Source organism: Oncorhynchus mykiss, chromosome 12, assembly GCF_057628025.1.
Source record: "Oncorhynchus mykiss isolate SJ-2025 chromosome 12, ASM5762802v1, whole genome shotgun sequence".
NCBI classification, from domain to species: domain Eukaryota; kingdom Metazoa; phylum Chordata; class Actinopteri; order Salmoniformes; family Salmonidae; genus Oncorhynchus; species Oncorhynchus mykiss.
Genome location: NC_143033.1, coordinates 79,920,006 through 79,946,356, shown reverse-complemented (window position 1 = coordinate 79,946,356; position 26,351 = coordinate 79,920,006). Strand labels below are relative to the sequence as shown.

The 26,351-nt window shown below is 47.2% G+C and overlaps 2 protein-coding genes across 3 annotated transcripts in view; one reads left to right on the top strand and one right to left on the bottom strand.

Annotated features, from left to right (window-relative positions):
• Positions 1-1,721: 1,721 nt before the first annotated feature.
• Positions 1,722-7,245, top strand: LOC110538317 (ubiquitin carboxyl-terminal hydrolase 26). Its single transcript, XM_090191403.1, has 15 exons — positions 1,722-2,355; positions 2,464-2,549; positions 2,648-2,690; positions 2,868-2,987; positions 3,166-3,297; positions 4,732-4,870; positions 4,998-5,134; positions 5,306-5,399; positions 5,496-5,575; positions 5,818-5,955; positions 6,058-6,131; positions 6,319-6,380; positions 6,529-6,598; positions 6,690-6,828; positions 7,066-7,245. Exons 1-15 carry the CDS (start codon positions 1,853-1,855, stop codon positions 7,115-7,117), a joined length of 1,869 nt encoding a protein of 622 aa, XP_090047529.1. The 5' UTR covers positions 1,722-1,852; the 3' UTR covers positions 7,118-7,245.
• A 2,480-nt stretch (positions 7,246-9,725) lies between these two features.
• The window catches only part of LOC110538962 (myosin-10), a 64,853-nt gene continuing 48,227 nt past the window's right edge, over positions 9,726-26,351 (bottom strand). For both annotated transcript variants that reach the window (XM_036938507.2, XM_036938505.2), the window contains 24 exons: positions 22,815-23,008; positions 19,941-20,062; positions 19,574-19,643; positions 19,184-19,344; positions 18,917-19,025; positions 18,624-18,755; positions 18,062-18,268; positions 17,773-17,910; positions 17,537-17,660; positions 17,273-17,444; positions 16,201-16,558; positions 15,850-16,056; positions 15,658-15,762; positions 15,003-15,155; positions 14,604-14,852; positions 14,256-14,468; positions 13,865-14,077; positions 13,572-13,733; positions 13,336-13,464; positions 12,989-13,201; positions 12,593-12,801; positions 12,201-12,309; positions 11,544-11,716; positions 9,726-11,409 (listed from right to left, as the gene is read on the bottom strand). In XM_036938507.2, the coding sequence (XP_036794402.1) occupies positions 11,253-11,409; positions 11,544-11,716; positions 12,201-12,309; positions 12,593-12,801; positions 12,989-13,201; positions 13,336-13,464; positions 13,572-13,733; positions 13,865-14,077; positions 14,256-14,468; positions 14,604-14,852; positions 15,003-15,155; positions 15,658-15,762; positions 15,850-16,056; positions 16,201-16,558; positions 17,273-17,444; positions 17,537-17,660; positions 17,773-17,910; positions 18,062-18,268; positions 18,624-18,755; positions 18,917-19,025; positions 19,184-19,344; positions 19,574-19,643; positions 19,941-20,062; positions 22,815-23,008 (4,079 nt within the window). In that variant the 3' untranslated portion in view covers positions 9,726-11,252. The remainder of the gene's footprint in view (positions 11,410-11,543; positions 11,717-12,200; positions 12,310-12,592; positions 12,802-12,988; positions 13,202-13,335; positions 13,465-13,571; positions 13,734-13,864; positions 14,078-14,255; positions 14,469-14,603; positions 14,853-15,002; positions 15,156-15,657; positions 15,763-15,849; positions 16,057-16,200; positions 16,559-17,272; positions 17,445-17,536; positions 17,661-17,772; positions 17,911-18,061; positions 18,269-18,623; positions 18,756-18,916; positions 19,026-19,183; positions 19,345-19,573; positions 19,644-19,940; positions 20,063-22,814; positions 23,009-26,351) is intronic.

The following is a 26,351-nucleotide window of genomic DNA, read 5'->3' as shown; positions in this document are numbered from 1 at the left end:
TATGGTCAGATCATGTGGTTTGGTTTTACCTTTGCTGCAAGTTAAAATGTAACAAGCTCTGTGAAGCAAAAAATATATTTTAATATACATTTTTATGTACTACAGTGCCTTGCGAAAGTATTCGGCCCCCTTGAACTTTGCGACCTTTTGCCACATTTCAGGCTTCAAACATAAAGATATAAAACTGTATTTTTTTGTGAAGAATCAACAACAAGTGGGACACAATCATGAAGTGGAACGACATTTATTGGATATTTCAAACTTTTTTAACAAATCAAAAACTGAAAAATTGGGCGTGCAAAATTATTCAGCCCCCTTAAGTTAATACTTTGTAGCACCACCTTTTGCTGCGATTACAGCTGTAAGTCGCTTGGGGTATGTCTCTATCAGTTTTGCACATCGAGAGACTGACATTTTTTCCCATTCCTCCTTGCAAAACAGCTCGAGCTCAGTGAGGTTGGATGGAGAGCATTTGTGAACAGCAGTTTTCAGTTCTTTCCACAGATTCTCGATTGGATTCAGGTCTGGACTTTGACTTGGCCATTCTAACACCTGGATATGTTTATTTTTGAACCATTCCATTGTAGATTTTGCTTTATGTTTTGGATCATTGTCTTGTTGGAAGACAAATCTCCGTCCCAGTCTCAGGTCTTTTGCAGACTCCATCAGGTGTTCTTCCAGAATGGTCCTGTATTGGCTCCATCCATCTTCCCATCAATTTTAACCATCTTCCCTGTCCCTGCTGAAGAAAAGCAGGCCCAAACCATGATGCTGCCACCACCATGTTTGACAGTGGGGATGGTGTGTTCAGGGTGATGAGCTGTGTTGCTTTTACGCCAAACATAACGTTTTGCATTGTTGCCAAAAAGTTCAATTTTGGTTTCATCTGACCAGAGCACCTTCTTCCACATGTTTGGTGTGTCTCCCAGGTGGCTTGTGGCAAACTTTAAACTACACTTTTTATGGATATCTTTAAGAAATGGCTTTCTTCTTGCCACCCCTCCATAAAGGCCAGATTTGTGCAATATACGACTGATTGTTGTCCTATGGACAGAGTCTCCCACCTCAGCTGTAGATCTCTGCAGTTCATCCAGAGTGATCATGGGCCTCTTGGCTGCATCTCTGATCAGTCTTCTCCTTGTATGAGCTGAAAGTTTAGAGGGACGGCCAGGTCTTGGTAGATTTGCAGTGGTCTGATACTCCTTCCATTTCAATATTATCGCTTGCACAGTGCTCCTTGGGATGTTTAAAGCTTGGGAAATCTTTTTGTATCCAAATCCGGCTTTAAACTTCTTCACAACAGTATCTCGGACCTGCCTGGTGTGTTCCTTGTTCTTCATGATGCTCCCTGCGCTTGTAACGGACCTCTGAGACTATCACAGTGCAGGTGCATTTATACGGAGACTTGATTACACACAGGTGGATTGTATTTATCATCATTAGTCATTTAGGTCAACATTGGATCATTCAGAGATCCTCACTGAACTTCTGGAGAGAGTTTGCTGCACTGAAAGTAAAGGGGCTGAATAATTTTGCACGCCCAATTTTTCAGTTTTTGATTTGTTAAAAAAGTTTGAAATATTCAATAAATGTCGTTCCACTTCATGATTGTGTCCCACTTGTTGTTGATTCTTCACAAAAAAATACAGTTTTATATCTTTATGTTTGAAGCCTGAAATGTGGCAAAAGGTCGCAAAGTTCAAGGGGGCCAAATACTTTTGCAAGGCTCTGTATATTAGCTATATAATGTTTCTCCAAACAGAAAAAGAAGTGCAGAGTTCGCCTCGGGATTGGGAGCAGCTGCCCATCGCCGTTCCCAATCCCACCCAAACTGACACCATCAGATGCCAGCATGGTAACTGCATCAGTTTGGAAAAATTGGGAGAAGAACGTAAAGGATCACCACCAACTTGATTCTTCCTTTCCCTCTTTTTTCCATTTGAAACCGTCTACAACATCTCTGACGCCCCTCGACCCCTTGTCTGGCCGAACACCAATTGGCACTCCATCCCCCTCTCCCCCCTCACCCCCCTCACCCCCCGGATCCCCTGCCAGATCCCCTTCCACTCTCTCCAAGTTCTTCAGCCTCTCTTCCCTCTCCTCTCTCCACATGTCATCTCTCTCTTCCTCTTCCTCTTCTTCTTCTTCTTCAGAGGAAGGATCACAGACCTCCTCCCATTTTAGTGCTTCCTGTGTTCTCCTGGCTGTCTCAACTCAGTCATCCTCCTCTGCCACTCCCCCCAGTCCTGCCTGCCCTTCCTCCCCAACCCACGTCTCCTCCCCTGCCCCCCAGTCCTCCTCTCCAAACCCCCTTGACCACCATGGAGAGACCAACAAAGACAATGAGACTGCCAGGTACTGCAACCTGATATCAAATTTCATGCCAACCAACACCATTGAATTGAAATGAAAAAGCCAATATAATATAGCTAACCTAATGCATGTGTCTGTGTGTCTTTACAGAGAAATTATGAGTTCCGAGGTCAAAGAGGTGGGGGCAGTTGTTCCACAGACAAAGAGAATGGTACCCCAATTTGCTGGCATCACAGGTCTGTAAACGGGTGCCATTTGTTGGTGCTATTCTTCTCAATTCATCTTTGACAAATCTTCTCTTTTACCGCTGTCCGTCTCTTGTCTCTCTCTGCAGAGGCCTCCATTGACCTGAGGGCTTCCTCTGTCTCCTTGGAGAGGTAAGTACTGTAGACAATTGCCACCTTCATCTCACTCGACTCTACATAAGAGTTGTCACTCACACTATGACATGGTAACGAATATCTGTATGCCTGTACATTAAAACAGTGTTCAAACAGACAGATTGGTGTTGAGCTACAGCTACTAAGGCCTCTAACCTGTCTCTCTTCCTCCAGGCCATTGGTTAGGTCTCGGGACACCATGGCCCGCCTCCGCAACCTGTTCAGTAAGAGTAGCACCCAGCTGGGGGAGCAGAGCTGCACAGGCGAGGGTGAAGACAACACCAAGCTCCTCGGGTAAAAGACACACACACACACACACCTACTCTTATCTCTGAGCTCCTCTTTTTGTTTACAATAATTCTGTGTGGTACTCAGAGTTATCTTGCATTCATGCCTTACAAATCCATTCATTAGTTTACCTTTGGTCCACAGTTCAGATATTAGTGCGGTACTGATGGCTTCTTTCCCACAGGTTGCCTAATATTGGCAACACCTGCTTCATGAACTCTGCTCTGCAGTGCCTGCTGGGGCTGCCAGCATTTTGCAGAGACATCCTGAGACAGCAGGACACCTGGAGTTCCTACCCCTCCTCTAAACTGCTATGGTATACAGCCTCGCTCTCACCCTCCTGTCCCACCTGTACACACACTGACCCACCCACCTAGACGCTTATAGTTACAGTACACAGTCCCGCCTCAATGTATGTATCAGTGGAGGCTGCTGAGGGGAGGACGACTCGTAATGATGTCTGAAATGGAGCAAATGGAATGGCATCAAACACACGGAAACCATATGTTTGATGTATTTGATAGCATTCCACTGATTCCGCTCCAGCCATTACCACGAACCCTTCCTCCCCAATTAAGGTGCCATCAACCTCCTGTGGTATGTATGTATGTATGTATGTATGTATGTATGTATGTATGTATGTATGTATGTATGTATGTACTGGATGTATACTAAATAAAAAATATAAATGCAACATGCAACAATTTCAAATATTTTACTCAGTTACAGATCGTATAAGGAAATCAGTCTATTGAAATAAATTCATTCGGCCATAATCTATGGATTTCACAACTGAGCAAGGGCGCAGCCATGGGTGGGGCTGGGAGGGCATAGGCCCACCCACTGGGGGGGCTAGGCCCAGCCAATCAGAATGAGATTTCCCCACAAAAGGGCTATATTACAGACAGAAATACTCCTCAGCACCTCCCCAGACGATCCCGCAGGTGAAGAAGCCAGATGTGGCAGTTCTGGGCTTGTGTGGTTACACGTGGTCTGCAGTTGTGAGACCGGTTGGATGTACTGCCAAATTCTCTAAAACCATGTTGGAGGCAGCTTATGGTATAGAAATGAACATTCAATTCTCTGGCGGACATTTCTGCAGTCAGCATGCCAATTGCACGCTCCCTCAAAACCTGAGATGTCTGTGGTATTGTGTTGTGTGACAAAACTGCACATTTTAGAGTGGCCTTTTATTGTTCTCAGCACAAGGTGCACCTGTGTAATGATCATGCTGTTTAATCAGCTTCTTGGCAACGGATAAATTCACACTAACAGGTGTGAAATTTGTGCACAAAATTTGAGAGAAATTAGGTTTTTGTGCATATGGAAAATGTATGGGATCTTTTATTTCAGCTCATGAAGCTTGGGACCAACACTTCACGAGTTGCATTTATATTTTTGTTCAGTATGTATGTTTGTGTGTGTGTGTGTGTGTGTGTGTGTGTGTGTGTGTGTGTGTGTGTGTGTGTGTGTGTGTGTGTGTGTGTGTGTGTGTGTGTGTGTGTGTGTGTGTGTGTGTGTGTGTGTGTGTGTGTGTGTGTGTATGTATGTATGTATGTATACTCTCTTTCGTACACTCAGTGCCTCATATGATTTTTAAGATAAAACCACACCCAACTCAGCTACTGATTAACACCAGAGGTGATTTCCTGTCACAATCAGGAATCAGCTAAAGTAGAAGTACAGAGCAAATCTGTGGCCAAGGTGAGAGAGTGAAACCTGAATGCATGCTCTTTGTCTCCCTCCACAGCTGCTTTGCCAAGTTACATCAGGCCAGGCTTTCTGGAGGCACTGTTAATGCTAAGAAAAAGGAAAAGAAGAAAATCCTTCAAACAGTCAAGCGCTGTCTTTCCGTTGTCAATGAGGACTATGAGGAAGACTATGAACAGGTAAGATATTATATGCTAAAAGACTTACTTAACAATAAACCTGGGACACGTGAAAGTATTTTTCCTCAGCTCTGTTTCAGTTGTGGTTGTTGATGTATTTTCTGTTTCTTTCCCATTCTTCTCTTAGGATGCCCATGAATGTGTGGTGCTCCTCCTCTTTCAGCTGAAGGAGGAGGGTATGGCATTAAAGGGCTCACCAGAGCCATACACCTGCCCCGTGAAGCAGTTAGAATTCAAGCTGAAGACTTCCCGTACCTGCACCAGGTAACAGCTGTCATTTGTATATGGTGTACCTTGATGTCTTCATCACATTTGTGAGGAGGTTTAATGTCAGCATAACATGCAGGATACAGAGGTAAAGCATTAAGATAGTGTGTAGAGGGATCAAAAGGTTTGTGTTGGATAGCTGATGCATTTCTCTCCGTACTTCTGAAGTTGTGGAGTTATAGTGTATGGTCAGGAGGATTACAATCACTTGTCCCTGAGCCTGAGCCATTACCTGCCACACAGCCTGGACCTCTACTTTAAGGTCAGCACTTAGCTTCAACCAAGAGTTAGTATGTCAAGGAACACTATCATTAATGTCATAATGTTCATAATTGTATTGTTATGCTTTGTCACCTAGCCATCTGCGTTAGAGTGTGCATGCAGGGTGTGCTCAGGCAGCATGGCATCTGTGACTAGCCACTTCCTCACGATGCCCCGGTGAGTCCTCCCATCATCATCTCAGATTACAATTGACAGTCCTGATCTAACTCACCAAACTGGGTTATTGATTTGAGTACAAGACTGATTCCTTTGTCTGTGTGAATGCCTGTCTGTTCATCCCGTCTTTGTGAATGTCTGTCTGTCTGTCTGTCTGTCTGTCTGTCTGTCTGTCTGTCTGTCTGTCTGTGTGTGTGTGTGTGTGTGTGTAAATGCCTGCCTGTCCGTCTGTCTCTGAGCAGGGTCCTAATGCTTCATATTAAGCGGTTTACTGCAGGCAACTGGGAGCCAGAGAAGGTGGACGATCCCATGTCCATCCCTGCAGAACTGACCCTCCCAGCCCTATGTGGGGAGACAGCCCCTGTCCAGCATGGAGCCAGGTTGGTTTACACTCTGTTTTGGGACATTGCACATTGAGCAGCCAACACACACCAGGATTTTCACACACTAGATATTGATTTTCATTGCCATCGATTACACAGGGCAAGCTCCCTGGGGAAAAACAACATGGACAACACATCTGCAAACTCCCCGAAAGGCACCCTTGATAAACCAGGTAGGACATTGTGTTACTGACATCATGCAGAACAAATGGAGTCAATCACAACAATGAGTCACACTCTCATGAAACAGGACTGTTGAGGAAAGCAAGTCGGAAGCTGAAGTTAAGAGTATATATGTTGATAGGTTTCCGCTTCACTTTTTGGTTTGTATTTACACTATATTTGATATACCCCCACCAGCTTCAATTTCCTCTGACCAGCTAGAGAAACCAGCTGACAGTGAGAAGGGGCAGCAGGCAGTGGTGAGGAGAGAGAGAGAAATAAATAAATAACAGATAATTAGATCCAGTTGAGATAGTTTGGGGGCGGGTCAAGATAAGGCAGTTATAGAAGGCACCCCTATCCTGTAGACAAAATAACAATCCTATTATTAAATGTGTTTTCTTACAGAGACACCAGCCAGACAATATCTACAAATTGTCAAGTGTGATCTCACATCTGGGAGACAACATGTATACAGGTATGCAGGCACTCAGGTATGCACGCACGCACACGCATACATAATTCTGAAAGCTTAATGTACACTCTATTCTGTCTCCCTTGTTCCCCAGGCCACTACATCAGTGATGTTTTGGACAGCCGTGGCAGTGGGTGGCTCTGCCTGGATGATGCACGTGTCTTGAGGACAGATGAGGCCACTGTGCTGAGGGCGAGGGCACAGACTGCCTACATCCTGTTCTATGTCTGCAGGTAAGGCTCTAGCCCACACATTTGAGAAGAATGCCACAAATGGAGTCAATCACAACAATGAGTCATCAAGAAAAAAAAAAGTGTTTACCAAAGCTAGAAAGATGATTAATTGAACACACATTAAGAGTTGAATGTGTAATCTTTAATGTGTAATCTTTAACCTGCAATCCCTCTATATGTGTTATTTTCCAGACATTGTATGTACATGTAAGATCTCCCTGTCATTTCTCATTGTAGTGGAGCAGGGGAAGGAGACCAGGCCCCTCAGGACCAGGAGAACCCATCATAAAACTCAGGGAGATGCACAGAGCCCAGGGACCACCTGGAGTAACACCTACCACAATACCAAGAAACATCAGATTCATCAAATTAGGCTGCCCTACACCACCATCAAGCTGCCCTAGACCACCATCAAGCTGCCATAGATCACCATCAGGCTGCCCTACACCACCATCAAGCTGCCCTACACCACCATCAAGCTGCCCTACACCACCATCAAGCTGCCCTACACCACCATCAAGCTGCCCTACACCACCATCAGGCTGCCCTACACCACCATCAAGCTGCCCTACACCACCATCAAGCTGCCCTACACCACCATCAAGCTGCCCTACACCACCATCAAGCTGCCCTACACCACCATCAGGCTGCCCTACACCACCATCAAGCTGCCCTAGACCACCATCAAGCTGCCCTACACCACCATCAAGCTGCCCTACACCACCATCAGGCTGCCCTACACCACCATCAAGCTGCCCTAGACCACCATCAAGCTGCCCTACACCACCATCAAGCTGCCCCAGACCACCATCAAGCTGCCCTACACCACCATCAGGCTGCCCTACACCACCATCAAGCTGCCCTAGACCACCATCAGGCTGCCCTACACCACCATCAAGCTGCCCCAGACCACCAGGGAATAAAGCTGCATGAGACCACCACCAGGCTGCCCCAGACCACCAGGGAATAAAGCTGCCTTAGACCACCAGGGAATAAAGCTGCCTTAGACCACCATCAAGCTACCCTAGACCACCAAGGAATAATTCTGCTCTAAACCACCAGGACATCAGGCTTCACTACACCACCAGGACATCAGGCTGCCCTAGACCACCAGGCTGCCCTAGACCACCTGGACATCAGGCTGCCCTAGACCACCTGGACATCAGGCTGCCCTAGACCACCAGAGGAAACAGACTACACCACAAAGCATGTACCCATTGTAGGCCATCTACTGTATGTTTACAATTATATAAATATAAAACATCTCACTGACCTAGTGCAATTTATTTTCCTTTACTGTACATGGTAGTGAATAAATGTACCTACAGTGCATTCAGAAAGTATTCAGACCCCTTTTCCACATTTTGTTAAGTTACAGCCTTATTCTAAAATTGATTAAATTGTTTTTTTTCTTCTCATCAATCTATACACAATACCCCATAATAACAGAAAAAAAAGGATTTTTAGATTTTTTTGCAAATTTATATAGAAAACAAAAATCTGAAATATCACATTTACATAAGTAGTCAGAACTTTTACTCAGTACTTTGTTGAAGCACCTTTGGCAGTGATTACAGCCTGGAGTCTTCTTGGGAATGATGCTACAAGCTTGGCACTCCTGCATTTGGGGAGTTTCTCCCAGTCTTCTCTGGAGATCCTCTCAAGCTCTGTCAGGTTGGATGGGGAGCGTCACTGCACAGCTATTTTTAGGTCTCTCCAGAGATGTTAGATTGGGTTCAAGTCTGGGCTCTGGCTGGGCCACTCAAGGACATTCAGAGACTTGTCCCCAAGCAACTCCTGCATTGTCTTGGCTGTGTGCTTATGGTCATTGTCCTGTTGGAAGGTGACCGCTTCACCCCAGTCTGAGATCCTGCATGCTCTGGAGCTGGTTTTCATCAAGGATCTCTCTGTACTTTGTGCCGTTCATCTTTCCCTCGATCCTGACTAGTCTCCAAGACCCTCCTTCAGAAAAACATCCCTACAGCATGATGCTACCACCACCATTCTTCACCGTAGAAATGGTGCCAGGTTTCCTCCAGATGTGACGCTTGGCATTCAGGCCTAAGAGTTCAATCTTGGTTTCATCAGACAAGAGAATCTTGTTTCTCATCTGAGAGTCGTTAGGTGGCTTTTGGCAAACTCCAAGCATGCTGTCATGTGCCTTTTACTGAGAAATGGCTTCCGTCTGGCCACTCTACCATAAAGGCCTGATTGGTGGAGTGCTGCAGAGATGGTTGTCCTTCTGGAAGTTTCTCTAATCTCCACAGAGGAACTCTGGAGCTCTGTCAGAGTGACCACCAGGTTCTTGTTAATCTCCCTGACCAAGGCTCTTCTCGCCCCGATTGCTCAGTTTGGCTGGGTGGTCAAACTGTCTTTGGTTTTTGTTCTGACATGAAATGCCACTGCAGAACCTTATATTGACAGGTGTGTGTGCCTTTCCAAATCATGTACAATCATGTACAAGTATTTTTGTTTTTAATGTTGTATACATTTGCTAGAATTTCTAAAAACCTGTTTTCGCTTTGTCATTATGGGGTATTGTGTGTAGATTGATAAGGATTTTACATTTTTTTGTCCATTTTGAATAAGGCTGTAACGTATACTGTGGAAAAAGTCAAGGGGTCTGAATACTTTCCGAATGCACTGTACAAGAGGCAATCCCTAGTGGAAAAAGTTAATATTACAATAATACTGTGTGTCTGTGCACAGTCTATAGTTTACGCGCTCCCTCAGGGCTTCAATGTAACCACCAATGAAGTAATGGAACAATGTATGGCAATGTAACATGGACCATACGTCACATATCAGTTTGGAAGACAGTCTTTCCCACAACTATTGTGGGAAAGACTAAGAGGACATCAACGTGTTGCACAAGAATTACAGAATAAATAAAATACTTTTCTATAATGGATATGTTTATTGGTCTTTTACAACAATAACAAAAAAAGGCTAGGAATACAAGAAATAAAAGGAGATGATGAATACCTGGTCGTCAACAGCCAGTCCACTAATAATAACAACCTTCAGGATGTTAAAGCTTTGAACCCATTGAAATCCTACTTTCTGAAGGCTTCATAAATCATTCTGTTATAACACTGGTTCACACCAACGTGATGGGAGAGGTGCTTATGGTATAATATGACACTAAAGCTATGAAACTGATTCAAACACCCCCCCCCCATGTCTTTATTGAAAAGTGTCTTTCAAAAGAAACAGATAAACCTTTTTCGCCCAATTTGTTATGGTTTAAAATAATTAATTAAGGCCTCATATGTATTTACTAATTTACAAAATGGTAATTTATGTTTAACAATCAAGGCATCAAAAAGTGTGCATATTCAAATTGATCGATTTCTCTACCCTGAACCACTGAATTAAAACCAACGCTCTAACACTCAATAAAAATGAATTACCCTTCTGTAAATCATGCTAATATTATTCAGCCATTTGTAATGCAATGATATTATGGTGACAAGAGATGCCAAAGAGACCTTATGCATTTTGAGTTAAGCATGTTGTACATGGTACAGAAAACACAACTGAATGGGCAGAATTATACATAGCAATATTGCAGTATGTCAAGCACACATTTGGGTTGTCTTCCTAAAAAAAAGGGCCTTTGCTCCAAGTCTGACAAACCTAATTCCACACATTATCGTACACCACTTAAAGTAGATTGATATGTCAAATATAAAATGGTGGGTTATTGGACAAGGTTATATTGGTCAAGTTAACAGGGTCTTTTGCTGGTCATATATATAGGGGGAATGCTGAGGCAACATGGCGTGGTACAATCTTATTTACTACAAACCTGCTACCAAAGAGTTAGTCACATAGTTATTTTTATAGTAAACTAAGTGGATTGCAGTATCTCTATGACAGTGGTGGTTTTGATGAAGAAAAAATAAATCGGTGTGATCGTCATTTGGGCTACCATTTAAAAATAATTCCCTCGCTTATGCTGTGCTTTGTTTTACATATCCTGGTCCAATACTGTACAATCATCAAAGACACATGTTTTTACAGACTTGTGTGCTGTCGTCCACCTGTGTGCCAGTAAACCAGCTGAAATGACAGTGGTTAATTCTAGCTAGAGGGCTGTTTGATTCTAATGGCTGTTCCAGGGAAGTAGCTTAACATAATTATGGTAAACTCCTGTTATTTGATTTCGAGTGCCTATGCACACTCAGACGCCTATGCAATTTAAATGCACTTTTATCTGCAATTGATGTTAAAAACGAATCCAAGGCTTGATGTGCGGTATATTCATATGGAGGAGGTGATGGATTTGCTTGGCCCTGCAGCTTGCCATAGAGGGGTAAGGCAGAGTAGTGGGGTCCACTGCTGGTGTCTGGGGTTAAGAGGACAGGGGGAAGGTTTGTGGGGGCGGAGGCCATGCTGCGTGTGGGCTGGAGGGAGAGCTTCTACTCTGGTTGGGGAGCTGCTGGCGTCTCGTTGGCATTGGCGTCCGTGGTCTTGTTTTCCACCTCGTCGTCGGATAGGAGGTCGAGTGATGTTCCCTCCACCTGCAGCTGACGCCTGCCCGAGCGGCTGGAGGAGAAACTGATGGGGCCTCCACGCCTGCAGGGGACAGATGGGGCCAGAAGAGTTGGAGAGGTATTAGTAACGAGGACCACAATTTGGCCAATATACACAACTGATTGTGTGAAAAATATAATCTTAGAGTTTGTGTGTGTGTGTGGGGCTCTAAATACCTGAGGCGGCTCTTGAGTGTGTTGACCTCGCGGCTGAGACCCTCGCTGGCCTCAGTTGCATCGTCCAGCTCCCTCTGCAGCTTCCTGCGGTAGGCGTTGGCACGTGTGGCCTCCTCCTCAGCCTCCTCAAGCTGCCTCTTCAGCTGCTTCATGCGAGAGTTGGCCTTCTCCATCTGACTCAGCCAGGAGTCACAACAGACATCAACAATGATGAACAGTCAATACTAATACTTACAATACTCAGCAGTCCTATGGTCCAGTGGTTACTGGAAAGAACCTACTGTTGGAAAGACTGCATTCCTAAATCTTCACACCTATCCAATCCTGTCCCACCTTTGCAAGTTGTACTGAATTGGATAGAATTCCTTCTTTAGCTGTGTACATCTTAAAAATGCACTATGCAGAATTCGCCTCATTTCTGTTTGAGTCAAAACAAGCAGTCATTGTGTAGAGAATCCATAACCAAAAAAATAGATATTTTCAGCTGTTGTACAAAACCGAAAGTAAAAGACGCAAAAACTAAACTTAAGAACAGGAAGCATAGAAATAGAGCACATAGAACAAACCTATCGCTTCTTAGACTTGTTTTCAATGAGAATTAAATATATTGTAGCTTTAAGATCTGGGACGTCCAAACATCCGTGACAAGCTCCTCACCTGTTCCTTGTACTGGTCGGAATGGCGGCGCTCGTCCTCCACCTGCATGCACACCTCCTTCAGCTTCTTCTCTGTCCGTCTCACAAGCTTATTGGCCGCTGCTCGCTCCCTGATAGGAGGACAGAGGAATGAGGTCATAGGACAGTTAGAGCACCACAGGAAACGCAATATAACAAAGGTTGTCAGTCATAGATCTTCAAGTGCATCTCTTAAGATTGCTTTTGACTCATTACATTGATCACATTAACATTAAGATCACATTCAAGAACCTCTCTGCCAACGGGCTGAGCCTGTTCTAAAGCCCTCATGAACTCCTCCTGAGTCTTGGTCTCCTATTTCACCCTGTCTAATAAGGTTTGGAGTTGTTATAAGAGAGTTGCTGTGTTTCTCACTTAGCCTCCTGCTCCAGCTGCTCCTCCAGCTGCAGTATCTTGGCCTCCAGGGCAGTGATGGAGGCCTTGAACCGGCTCTTCACAGAGCCCTCCAGCTCACCCAGCTTGGCCCGCAAGTCCTTGTTCTGCCTCTCCAGCTGCTGGCGCGCATTCTCACTCTTCTGGGCCAAGCTGCGCTCTGCCACAAGCTCCAGGGTCAGGGTGTCCACCTGGGGGAGGAGAGAGGTGGAGAGAGGAAAACAGGGAATGAAGGAGAGAGGGGAAAGTGAGAGAGAGATAAGAGTACTTTTTATGGTAGGGGCTGAATAATGGATTGTTCCCTAAAAGTCAGAGGAACAAGGGTAATATGATTACAATGATCAAGTCTGCATGAAAATGTTTCCTCCTGGCTCATACCTGCATGGTGGTCTTGCGGAAGCGGTCGTTAAGCAGCTCCATGTTGCCCTGTTCCTCCTCTAGTTCCTCCTCCAGCTGAGCAATGCGAGCCTCCAGCCTCCTTTTCTCATCCATCAAGGCAGACTTGCCCGAGGTGCTGTTGGAGATCTCGTCCGCTAGCTCATCCCGTTCCTGCTCTGCGTGGCGCCGCGCCCTCTCTGACGCCGCCAGGTCCTACAGGGCAGAGGTCACACAGAGGTCAAACACAGGTCAACATTTCTCACAGTAAGATGAGCCAGTCTAGACTACAGGAAACAACAGACCAAAACACAGAGTTATGATGGGAGCAATACTACAGCCCACTGTACCTCATGCAGCTGGAGAACCTCGGCCTCCAGGCTCTTCAGCTTCTTCTCGTTCTCCTTGGATTGGGAGAATATTTCGTCCCGAGAGGCCCGGGCGTCCTCCAACTCCCTCTGGTAGTCTTTCATCTGGGACTGAGGGAGAAAGTGGAGATAGATCAAATCCCATTATTGACCAAAATAATAAATTGTATATTTTTTTATTTGTCTTGTCTGTTCTACAGACGGTGTGAGTTTATTACCTGCAATTTGCGTAGCTGCTTGATGGCTTCGTCACGGGCCTTGTTGGCGCCCTCTATCTGTCCCACCATGTCCATCAGGTCCATCTCCAGCTTCTTCTTAGCAGCCATGGCCAGGGCTCTCTGCTTCCTCTCATTCTCCAGCTCTGCCTCCATCTCACGCACCTGAGGAGACCAGGACAGACCAGGTCAGAGGAGGGGAAGGTGTACATTCTCTGAGAGTATGACAACATATTGTTCCTGGAATTTTTTCACACAATTCTTGTTTGTATGGAAGTAATGTGTCCTCTTTGCACCTGTTTGACAAGCGCCCTTTTCTTCTCGTCGTTCTGGTCGTCTCGCCCCTGCAGGTCTCTCTCGTACTGGGCCTTCATGGCCTGCATGTTGACCTCCAGACGCAGCTTGGCGTCCTCCGTGGCCTGCAGCTCGTCCTCCAGCTCTTCCAGCTGAGTCCTCATCTCCTCCAGCTGCTGATCCAGAGTCCTCTTGGACTTCTCCAACTCATGGACCTGGACAGTGGTAGAGAAGATACTTTGAGGTGATGATATTTGGAATGAACTGGCTTTTAAAGTTTAGGTTAAACCTAGTTTATTTCTGTAGGATGCAGAGCAGTCCATCTGAAAACAACAGATGCAAACCATTCTGCCCTCAGCTGAACAAAACACAGGTATTCAGTGCAACACTCACGTTCTTGCCCACGTCGTCCTTGGAGCTCATCAGGTCCTCCATCTCACTCCTCAGCTGCTTGTTGAGTCTCTCAAACTCCTCCTTGGCCTCCAGAGCCTCATCCAGAGCCCGGGCCAGAGACAGGGACTTGGTCTCCTTCTCCCTGGCCTCCGCCTCAGCCTTGTCCCTCTCCTCAGCGTAGCGTGCAGAGATGTTCTTCTCCTCAGCCAGCAGCTACAACACAGGGTAAAAACTGACTTACAGAGGGAAAATGTCCACCATCTATCTACACAATGCCATTCCATACTGTGCTCTAAGACCAAGCCAATTTAGCTACCATTATGGATGGCTTAGAGTGATCAGTCAAACCTGGTCAAACTTCTTCTGCTTCTTCTCCAGGTTGGAGACGATGGTTCTCTGGTGGTCCAGATCCACCATGAGGTCGTCCAGCTCCTGCTGCAGGCGGGTCTTGGTCTTCTCCATCTTCTCAAAGGCAATGCCCTTCTCCTCCAGCCTCAGGGTGGCCAGCTCCATGTCCTTCTGCAGCTTCCTCTTCACCTCCTCCAGACCCTCCACCATCCCCACGTCATCCTCCAGCTTCTTTTTAGTCTCAACCAGCTACACATACATAAAGTTGATAATGATATGATGCTCACTGAAGGATGGCTACAGTAGGTGGTAGCTTGTTATGGTGATATCATCTGTGTTGCAGTTAATGTGTAATATTATTTGAATAGATACAATTAAGCTGTAAGGCGCTGTATTGACCTGGGCCTGCAGTGTGCACAGCTGTTTCTCCAGGTTTCTGCGCGCCACCTCGTCCTCTTCCTGCTGCTCCTGCAGGGTGCTCTTCTCCTCCTCCAGCTGGCGGATACGACTGCTCATGTTCAGCTTCTGACGTGTCTCTTCCTGGAGAAGCTCCTACACAGATAGACAGACACAGAGACAGAGACAGACAGACAGACAGACACCATCCCATATCCCAAAGATGAGACATTGACATGGAAACAGAATGCTACCTCCTCTTAATGTAATGTGGCAAAAAACAATTTTTCAAGCAACAATTTTGATAGGACTGTCTGGGAGTGGGGAGGGGAAAACTGAAAACTAGCTGCTATTAGCAAATCGGTTTGGATCTCTCTTTGTTATTGGTCTATTAAATCAGTTTACCGCATGGCGATGTCACCATGGAAAGCCGAAACTCCCACGCATGCAAACCTGCTGATTAGAAGGACTTGCTGGTTGAAAATACAATTTATGCAATTATCAGGAAATAACACTGATCAAATTTGGTCAGTGTTAGTTTCATCAGCTGTTGTACAATATGATATAAAAGACAGGACTTTTTTTTTTGTCTGCACTGGGCCTTAAAGATACACATAATGTGTTCTTCTCCGATGAGAGGTTGTCCAGTCTAGCTCACCTGTGTGTCCTGCAAAGCACTCTCCAGGACAGTGGTGTCTTTAACCAGCTTGATTCCCTTCCTCTCTGCATCTTCCAGCAGAGCAGACACACTATCCAGCTCCGTCTGCACACACAGCAAACAGCCCAGTTGAGAGACCATCACCAGCAGAGGTTAACGTGTGTGTGTGTGCTGCAAATGGCCCTCTCTCACCTGTAGTTTGTGGGAGCGGTCGGCCAGCTCTCCCTTGCCCTTCTCTCCCTCTGTGACCCGGGCCATGAACTCCTGGAGCTGGGCCTCCAGCTTCTTCTTCTTGTGTTCTGACTCCGTCTTGGCCTGCTGCAGCCCCTTTACCTCACTGACCAGCACCTTGTTGGCACTCTCTGTGCTCTGCTTGTTCTTCTCCAGGTTGACCTTGAACTGGACACAGACCAAGATACATTACAATAGGACTCATGCTCAGACAACACAAAACATTTAAAACAGAGGAAGTACTACCTCCACTACCTCATCCAAGTTTTCTCTGACTAAACATGACCATGCGGTTGTTGTGAAGCCACCCACCCTTTTGGCCTGCTCTAGCTGCTCAGACACCTCCTCCAGGGCCGTGGAGTGTCTCTGTCTCATCTCCTGGATCTGGGCCTCGTGGTTCTTGGTCTCCTCGTCAATGGCCTTCTTCAGCTCCGTCACCTCCTGCTCACGCTTGGTCCTGAGCTCCTGCTGGGCTGCGGTGGTGTCCAGGGTGTCCTCTAGCTCAGTCTTTAAGGCCTCCAGCTCCTCACTCAGATCTCTCTTGAGCTTCTCAGCCTTGTTCCTGGAGACCTTTTCTGATTCCAGGTCTTCCTGCAGCTCTGCCAACTGGGCCTGTAGCTCCCGTACCTGCTTCAGGGCGTTGTTCTTCTGGGTCACCTCCTCGTCTCCCCTGACACACACATTTTAAATTCTTTATTAGGATGCAAAATATAACATTGTCGTACAAGTACAAAGGACCCCAAATAGCCATAGGCCTATGCTTGGACAGTTTAACTAAGTTGCTATGCATGTATTTTCCACTGGTTGGCAGTATCAGACAATATATCCTGAAATAAACACAGATAAACACCTTGTTTGTCACTACCATTGAGTATGTGAGTTAATCCTGAAAGAGCAGAGTCTTTTTAATGGCCAGTGTTCAACACACACTAGACGTGGGGCCAACATTTACACATTCCAACCCAGTGAGATCTGCTGAATAAATAGCTGCTGGGTGGTCTGGTCAGCACCGTATCATGACGAGAGGGCATAAAAATGGTAAATGCTCATAGGGTTTTAATAGTCAGATTACAAGATTACCGGTGCAAATCTGGCCAACTGTAGACCTACTATTGTTAAATATGGCATATAAAAGACAGGTGTTGAGACAATTAAAATAGGAGGGAATTTGATGACGGCGCTATACAGCTATGTGATAATTACTTCAGTCAGAAAATCAGACTTCCTCGCAGTCAAACACCTTCCAATGGCAAAATACATCTGAACTATATCTCCAGGTGGCTTCCATCCAGCTTTGGGCCCTCCCTCCCTCCGTCCGTCTCACCTGGCCTGTGTCTGTCTCACCGTCCGTCCGTCAGTCTGTCCGTCCGTCAGTCTGTCTCACCTGGCCTGTATAGCCTGCAGCTCCTCCTCCTTCTTAGCCAGCTGCACCTTGAGCTCCTCTATCTGGGCCTGCAGCTCAGCTATCTGGTCCTGCAGGTCTGTGGTCTCTCCATCCAGCTTCCTCTTGGCCTTCTCCAGCTCCTGACGAGTCTTCTCCTCCTTCTTCAAACGCTCTGAAGGGAGAAGGGAAGGAGACAGATGGTGTTAAAGTGTCTGGACTCACTACCTATAACTAGTGAGACTTTGTAGGTAAGAGGACACCTACCTTCCAGGTCCACCATCATCACCTCCTGCTTGTTCTTTGTCTTGCCCAGGTTCTTGGCCTTCTCCTCCTCCTCAGTCAGCTGGGACATCATCTCATTGACACGGTCATCCAGGAGCTTCTTCTCCTGAAGGGGGAAAGAGGAGTCCGGTTGTTTATAATGATAGTAAAGTCCAGCAGCATAATGTTAGTAAGGTCCAATATTTCTCAACATTAGACTGCCTTTCATCTCTACTCACCTTCAGGAACTTGGAGTTCTGGTCCTCCAGGAGCAAGATGTCCTCCTCAAATTTCTTCATCTTGGCCTCGGCTGTCACCTTCTCCAACTGCAGCTTCTGCCTGGCAGCCTCCTCCTCATCCAACTGCTCCTCCAGGTCCTTAAATGTAAAAAAATCACAGCATTTATTAAGAAGGTAGAAATGTTTTGGGTCCACAGAAAATATATTTTCTGTCATAAAATACGTGCAACCACTTCCATGTTCAATCTTCTCAAGCTTCCACTCTGCAGTCTCCATGTCTCATCAGTACCTGGATGTGAGACTGCATCTTCTTCTTCTCACTTTGCAGGCCCTGGGTCCTCTCCTCCTCCTCCTCCACTCTAGACTCCAGGTCATGAAGGATCTCCTCCAGCTCCTGCTTCTTAGCGGCCAGACGAGCTCTCATCTCCTCAGCCTCGGCAAACAGCTCCGTCTCGGCCTGCAGCTGCTCCGCTAGGATGTTCTTCTCCTCAATCAGCTACACAATGCAAACATGGGCATAATGGAATGAATGGTACAATGCGGAATTGAAGATCATAAAGGGATGATCCTTAGGGTCTACACTCTTAGAAAAACGTGTTCCAAAAGGGTTCTTTGGCTGTCCACCTAGGATAACCCTTTTGGGTTTCAGGTAGAAACCCTTTTGTGTTCCAGGTAAAACCCTCTGTGGAAACGGTTCTACATGGAACTCAAACAGGTTTTTACCTGGAACCAAAAAGGGTTATTCAAAGGGTTCTCCTATGGGAACAGCCAAATAACAATTTTACGTTCTAGATAGCACCTTTTTTTCTAAGAGTGTAGTCCACTGTAGTTGGTGTGGACTGGACACTGACCTGTGAGTGCTTTCTCTCCATCTCCACCAGTTCTCCCTCCACCTTGGTCTGCTTCTCCTTCACCTTGACAAGCTCATCGTCCTTGGCCTGCATCTCCTCCTCCTGCCTGGTCACCTGCAGCAGGGGCTTCACCTGGGGGACAGAACACAGACCTGGGGTCAGCCACTGTTCAAACGTAGATGACTAGGAGCCTTATCATATAGCTATATAGAGAGACGTGACAATGCTGGTGTTACAAAGACAGATTAGCCATATACAGTAGATATAGTGTACTGTAATGGAGACATGCCCACCTTGGTAAAGAGTCTCCACCACTGCCAATGCTTCAGCTTCAGGTAGGCAGAACAGTTCCTCTGAAGCACCTTCAGACAATTCAGTTGCTGCTGCTTCTTAACAAACGCCCTGTCAGGAGAGAGAGGGGAGACGTGGTCAGACATACTGACCAAGAAGGTCAAAGGAAACATATATCTGTGGCATCTTTCTGTCCTAAGAAGTGTTCTAGTGGTCACGAAAAGGAAGGAATTGAGGAAAGGTAAGGCCATTGCATATATAGAACTCACTTGCGGGCCAGGTATCCCCGGCAGACAGACTGGAAGTAGATGATGATGTCCGTGATCTTCAGGTCTCTCTCCTCCTCCAGGTGGGCCAAGACTCCAGCCCTGAAGAAGATCTTACTCTGCCCAATCCTGAACAGGTTAGGATCCAACTCCAAGGCTCGGATCTGGAGTGAAAATGGGTCATAGATTTAAATCCAGGGAATGAAGGTCAAATCATAATAAACAGTGTCATTTAAGCGATGCCCTATAAATACTAAGGAAGAATCATGTCATGGGTGTTTATGAAGTCGATATACATTTAACATGCTTACCGTGCTCTAGCTTGTAAAAGGACAAAGAGCCTCTCCCAAGTATTCAATGTGCACAGTAAAATAGTGACACACAAATCCTCACCATTCTCTCACAGGCTTGCTTGCCATCCATGAAGCCCTTGGGGATGGCGTTGGGGGTGAGGATCTCATACCTGGCAACAGAGTGGACATGAATGTGTAAAGGCCCTGGGTCATTACACCACACCTCAATGTTGACTAGGACCAGGGTGTGAGGAGAGACGTGAGAGGCCTCAGATCTTACAGAAGCCTCACTGTTCAGAAATAGAACAGCTCCATGAGATAATCAAAGCACAACACCCAAGCCAATGGGAAACCAATGCCACTTTGTCCTGTATAATCTCTCTCTCAAAAGTAAACACAGGAACTTATCAATTGGGTTGAAATACATAAAGAGTCTGTATGAGGTGCGTGTACAGTGAGTACAGTACCTCTGTCTGAACTCCTGGAAGACAATACGGTTGGGGAAGCCCTGTCTGCAGATACGGATCCCCTCCAGAACACCATTACACCTCAGCTGGTCCAGAACCAGGTGGGGATCTAGCTTACCAGCCTTTTGGGAGGGACGGGCATTGAAGTGAGAGGTCAGGGAGAGATACAGTACAGTACCAAACTTCATGCAAATAAGATTATTCTAAACTAAGAGCAACTAAATGCTGTTACTGTTCATTTAGCTTTGACAATTTCATCCAGAAAATGTTTTATAGGGAAACAATGTTACTTCAAATATACTTGTGTAATATTATGCAAAATGCCATTCTACAATTAGGATTGCATGGGACTAGACTAACTACTTGAACACATTCACACCAAAACAACCAGTGTTTATATCCTCTTCTCCATCCATACCATCCATTTATGACAGTCATTTGTGGTTGCGGTGCAGAAACAAGCGTGTCTAGTCTAAATCCCCTGGAATACATTAGGGAATACTTAACAGGCCCACATAGCCCATAACTCTCCACTCTGCTATTGTTTCAATTCCAGCCTTCCATCTGAGCTGTTGTTTATGGAGGCAGAGAGCCCACTGAGGCCTGGTAGCAGAGTGTGTCTCCAGGGGTTCTGGTGGGTGGTGTGGGGACTGTAGTCTGGGCTACAGTGGTTCTGGTGGATGGTTGTGGAGGGGCTGTAGTCTGGGCTACAGGGGTTCTGGTGGGTGGTGTGGGGGTTGTAGTCTGGGCTACAGTGGTTCTGGTGGGTGGTGTGGGGGTTGTAGTCTGGGCTACAGTGGTTCTGGTGGGTGGTGTGGGGGCTGTAGTCTGGGCTACAGTGGTTCTGGTGGGTGGTGTGGGGGCTGTAGTCTGGGATACAGGGGTTCTGGTGGGTGGTGGAGGGGTTGTAGTCTGGGCTACAAGGGTTCTGGTGGGTGGTGTGGGGGTTGTAGTCTGGGCAACAGTGGTTCTGGTGGGTGGTGGAGGGGTTGTAGTCTGGGCAACAGTGGTTCTGGTGGGTGGTGTGGGGGTTGTAGTCTGGGCAACAGTGGTTCTGGCGGGTGGTGTGGGGGTTGTAGTCTGGGCAACAGTGGTTCTGGCGGGTGGTGGAGGGGTTGTAGTCTGGGCTACAGGGGTTCTGGTGGGTGGTGGAGGGGTTGTAGTCTGGGCTACAAGGGTTCTGGTGGGTGGTGTGGGGGTTGTAGTCTGGGCTACAAGGGTTCTGGTGGGTGGTGTGGGGGTTGTAGTCTGGGCTACAGGTTCTGGTGGGAGGTGTGGGGGTTGTAGTCTGGGCTACAGTGGTTCTGGTGGGTGGTGTGGGGGCAGTAGTCTGGGCTACAGGGGTTCTGGTGGGTGGTGTGGTGTGGGGGCTGTAGTCTGGGCTACAGTGGTTCTGGTGGGTGGTGTGGGGGCTGTAGTCTGGGATACAGGGGTTCTGGTGGGTGGTGTGGGGGCTGTAGTCTGGGCTACAGTGGTTCTGGTGGGTGGTGTGGGGGCTGTAGTCTGGGCTACAAGGGTTCTGGTGGGTGGTGTGGGGGCTGTAGTCTGGGATACAGGGGTTCTGGTGGGTGGTGTGGGGGCTGTAGTCTGGGCTACAAGGGTTCTGGTGGGTGGTGTGGGGGCTGTAGTCTGGGATACAGTGGTTCTGGTGGGTGGTGTGGGGGTTGTAGTCTGGGCTACAGTGGTTCTGGTGGGTGGTGTGGGGGCTGTAGTCTGGGCTACAGTGGTTCTGGTGGGTGGTGTGGGGGCTGTAGTCTGGGCTACAGGGGTTCTGGTGGGTGGTGTGGGGGTTGTAGTCTGGGCTACAAGGGTTCTGGTGGGTGGTGTGGGGGTTGTAGTCTGGGCTACAGTGGTTCTGGTGGGTGGTGTGGGGGTTGTAGTCTGGGCTACAGTGGTTCTGGTGGGTGGTGTGGGGGCTGTAGTCTGGGCTACAGGGGTTCTGGTGGGTGGTGTGGGGGTTGTAGTCTGGGCTACAAGGGTTCTGGTGGGTGGTGTGGGGGTTGTAGTCTGGGCTACAAGGGTTCTGGTGGGTGGTGTGGGGGTTGTAGTCTGGGCTACAAGGGTTCTGGTGGGTGGTGTGGGGGTTGTAGTCTGGGCTACAGTGGTTCTGATGGGTGGTGTGGGGGCTGTAGTCTGGGCAACAGTGGTTCTGGTGGGTGGTGGAGGGGTTGTAGTCTGGGCTACAGTGGTTCTGGTGGGTGGTGTGGGGGCTGTAGTCTGGGCAACAGTGGTTCTGGTGGGTGGTGTGGGGGCTGTAGTCTGGGCTACAGGGGTTCTGGTGGGTGGTGTGGGGGCTGTAGTCTGGGCTACAGTGGTTCTGGTGGGTGGTGTGGGGGCTGTAGTCTGGGCTACAGTGGTTCTGGTGGGTGGTGTGGGGGCTGTAGTCTGGGCTACAGTGGTACTGGTGGGTGGTGTGGGGGCTGTAGTCTGGGTTACAGGGGTACTGGTGGGTGGTGTGGGGGCTGTAGTCTGGGCTACAGGGGTACTGGTGGGTGGTGTGGGGGCTGTAGTCTGGGCTGCAGTGGTTCTGGTGGGTGGTGTGGGGGCTGTAGTCTGGGCTACAGGGGTTCTGGTGGGTGGTGTGGGGGTTGTAGTCTGGGCTACAAGGGTTCTGGTGGGTGGTGTGGGGGTTGTAGTCTGGGCTACAAGGGTTCTGGTGGGTGGTGTGGGGGCTGTAGTCTGGGCTACAGTGGTTCTGGTGGGTGGTGTGGGGGCTGTAGTCTGGGCTACAGTGGTTCTGGTGGGTGGTGGAGGGGCTGTAGTCTGGGCTACAGTGGTACTGGTGGGTGGTGTGGGGGCTGTAGTCTGGGCTACAGTGGGCAGAGGGGGGAGGGACTGGTGGTCAGTGGTGGGGGGGTGCTGTTCATTGCTCACCCTCTTCTCGTGGTTGGGGATGATGCAGCGGACAAAGTTGGGGTTGGTGTTCCTCAGTGTGGCCATGAGCTTGGTGAGAGACTCCTTGTAGAGCTGGCCCACCGTGCGGAACATGCCCTTCTTGGTCTTATAGGCTGCGCCGAAGGCCGTCTCGTTCATCCCTGCTACCTGGTCCAGACCCACGATACGGTCCACTGACAGAAGAAAGACGGAGAGGAGAGTAGGGCAGAGTTAGATGGGTAGACGCTGGTAGAGGGGTGACTGGTGCGTGAACTAAACATATATACTGTATAATCAAGCAGCAAAGGACTAGAGGCATGACCAGGACAAATGAGGGCTTCTAAGCGCATCAACATGTAAACAACATGACTGACAGCCAGAGTGGGTGGGATGGGCGGTTGGCCCTAGCATGACTACATGTTCATTAAAAGCAGACAAAGGAAACAAGACTGAACCAAGCTATTGCAAAACCTAATCCAACTTAACTCAAAACATGTTCATAATACAGCTGTTTTTCCAAGAACAGCACAGCCATTTTATTTGACATTTCCACCCCCACCGTTACATAAACTGCAGTCAATTGGTTTTATTTGAATGTAATTAGACTAGCTAGATCAGTGGTTGTTCTTGCCATGGAATACAGAGAAATAATATCAACAATACCATCTTGTTTGCATATTCAGATAGCATCAATATATGAGGCAATGTTCTTTGCAGAGATCAAGGAGAACGGAAGGGAAGAGATGTTATTATTCAATGTGGTGTGTGGCAGCTCACCTTCCTTTAGAGACCAGTTGGCTGTCTCCATTTCAGGCAGAAAACAACCTCCGGGCTAAAAAAGGCATTCCTCAGAGTATTACTAATATAGTGCCTTTGGAAAGTATTCAGACCCCTTGACTTTACAGCCTTATTTGAAAATATATTAAAGTTTTTTCCCCCTCATCAATCTACACAATACCCCATAATAACAAAGCAAAAACAGGTTTTTAAAAATGTTTGCTAATTCATAAAAAAATTAAAAACTGAAATATTACATTTACATAAGTATTCAGACCCTTTACCCAGTACTTTGTTGAAGCACCTTTGGCAGCAATTACAGTATCGAGTCTTCTTGGGTATGACGCTACAAGCTTGGCACACCTGTATTTGGGGACTTTCTCACATTCTTCTCTGCAGATCCTCCCAAGCTCTGTCAGGTTGGATGGTGGGTGTCGTTGCACAGCTATTTTCAGGTCTCTCCAGAGATGTTAGATCTGGTTCAAGTCCGGACTCTGGCTGGGCCACTCAAGGACATTCAGAGACCTGTCCCCAAGCCACTCCTGCGTGGTCTTGGCTGTGTGCTTAGGGTGATTGTCCTGTTGGAAGGTGAACCGTTGCCCCAGTCTGAAGTCCTGAGCGCTCTGGAGCAGGTTTTCATTTAGGATCTCTGTATTTTGCGCCTTTCATCTTTGCCTCGGTCGTTCCGCTGAAAAACATACGCACAGCACGACGTTGCCACCACCACGCTTCACCGTAGGGATGTTGCCAGGTTTCCTCCAGATGTGACGCTTGGCATTCAGGTCAAAGAGATGAATCTTGGTTACATCAGACCAGAGAATCTTGTTTCTCATGGTCTGAGAGTCTTTAGGTGGCTTTTGGCAAACTCCAAGTGGATAGTCATGTGCCTTTTACTGAGGAGTGGCTTCCGTCTGGCCACTCTACCATAAAGTACTGGTGGAGTGCTGCAGATATGGCTGTCCTTCTGGAAGGTTCTCTCATATCCACAGAAGTACTCTAGATCTCTGTCAGAGGGACCATTGGGTTCTTGGTCACCTCCCTGACCAAGGCACTCTCCCACCGATTGCTCAGTTTGGCCGGGCAGCCAGCTCTAGGAAGAGTCTTGGTTGTTCCTGTCACACCCTGGTCAAAGTATTTTGTGTTTATCTTTATTTATTTGGTCAGGCCAGGGTGTGGCATGGGTTTTTGTATGTGGTGTGTATGTATGGGGATTGTAGCTAGTGGGGTGTTCTAGCTAAGTCTATGGCTGTCTGAAGTGGTTCTCAATCAGAGGCAGGTGTTTATCGTTGTCTCTGATTGGGAACCATATTTAGGCAGCCATATTCTTTGAGTTTGTCGTGGGTGATTGTCCTTAGTGTCCTGATGTCATTGTTCTGTGTTAGGTTACACAAGTATAGGCTGTTTCGGTTTTCGTTAAGTTTATTGTTTTGGTAGTGTTTGTGTTTAGTGTGTTACTTCATTAAACATGGATTGCAATAGACACGCCGCATTTTGGTCCGACACTCCTTCACATACAGAAAACCGTTACAGTTCCAAACATCTTCAATTTAAGAATGATGGAGACCACTGTCTTCCTGGGGACCTTCAATGCTGCAGAATGTTTTGGTACCCTTCACCAGATCTGTGTCTCGACACAATCCTGTCTCGGAGCTCTACATATAATTCCTTCGACCTCATGACTTGGTTTTTGCTCTGAGATGCACTGTCATTTGTGGGACCTTATATATACACTGGTGTGTGCCTTTTCAAATCATGTCCAATCAATTGAATTTACCACAGGTGGACTCCAATCAAGTTGTAGAAACATCTCAAAGATAATCAATGGAAACAGGATGCACTGAGCTCAATTTCGAGTCTCATAGCAAAGGGTCTGAATACTTATGTAAAAAAGGTATTTCTGGGCCTCCCGGGTGGCGCAGTGGTTAAGGGCGCTGTACTGCAGCGCCAGCTGTGCCACCAGAGACTCTGGGTTTGCGCCCAGGCTCTGTCACAACCGGCCGCAACCGGGAGGTCCGTGGGGCGACGCACAATTGGCCTAGCGTCATCCAGGTCAGGGAGGGTTTGGCCGGTAGGGATATCTTTGTCTCATCGCGCACCAATGACTCCTGTGGCGGGACGGGCGCAGTGCACGCTAACCAAGGTTGCCAGGTGTTTCCTCCGACACATTGGTGCGGCTGGCTTCCGGGTTGGATGCGCGCTGTGTTAAGAAGCAGTGCGGCTTGGTTGGGTTGTGTATCGGAGGATGCATAGACTTTCAACCTTCATCTCTCCCGAGCCCGTACGGGAGTTGTAGTGATGAGACAAGATAGTAGCTACTAACAATTGGATACCACGAAATTGGGGAGAAAAAAGGGGTAAAATTTAAATAAATAATATAATATAAAATATACACACAAGAAAAGGCATTTCTGTTTTCAATTTTTAATAAACATTTAAAAAAACGTTTTGCTTTGTCATTATGGGTTATTGTGTGTAGATTACTGGGGGGAAAAATTGCCTTTAAATTTTTAACTTGGATGAAACGTTTCGGGTAGCCTTCCACAAGCTTCCCACAATAAGTTGGGTGAATTTTGGCCCATTCCTCCTGACAGAGCTGGTGTAACTGAGTCAGTTTTGTAGACCTCCTTGCTCGCACACATTTTATCAGTTCTGCCCACAAATTTTCAAATGGGATTGAAGTCAGGGCTTTGTGATGACCACTCCAATACCTTGACTTTGCTGTCCATTTTGCCACAACTTTGGAAGTATGCTTGGGGTCAT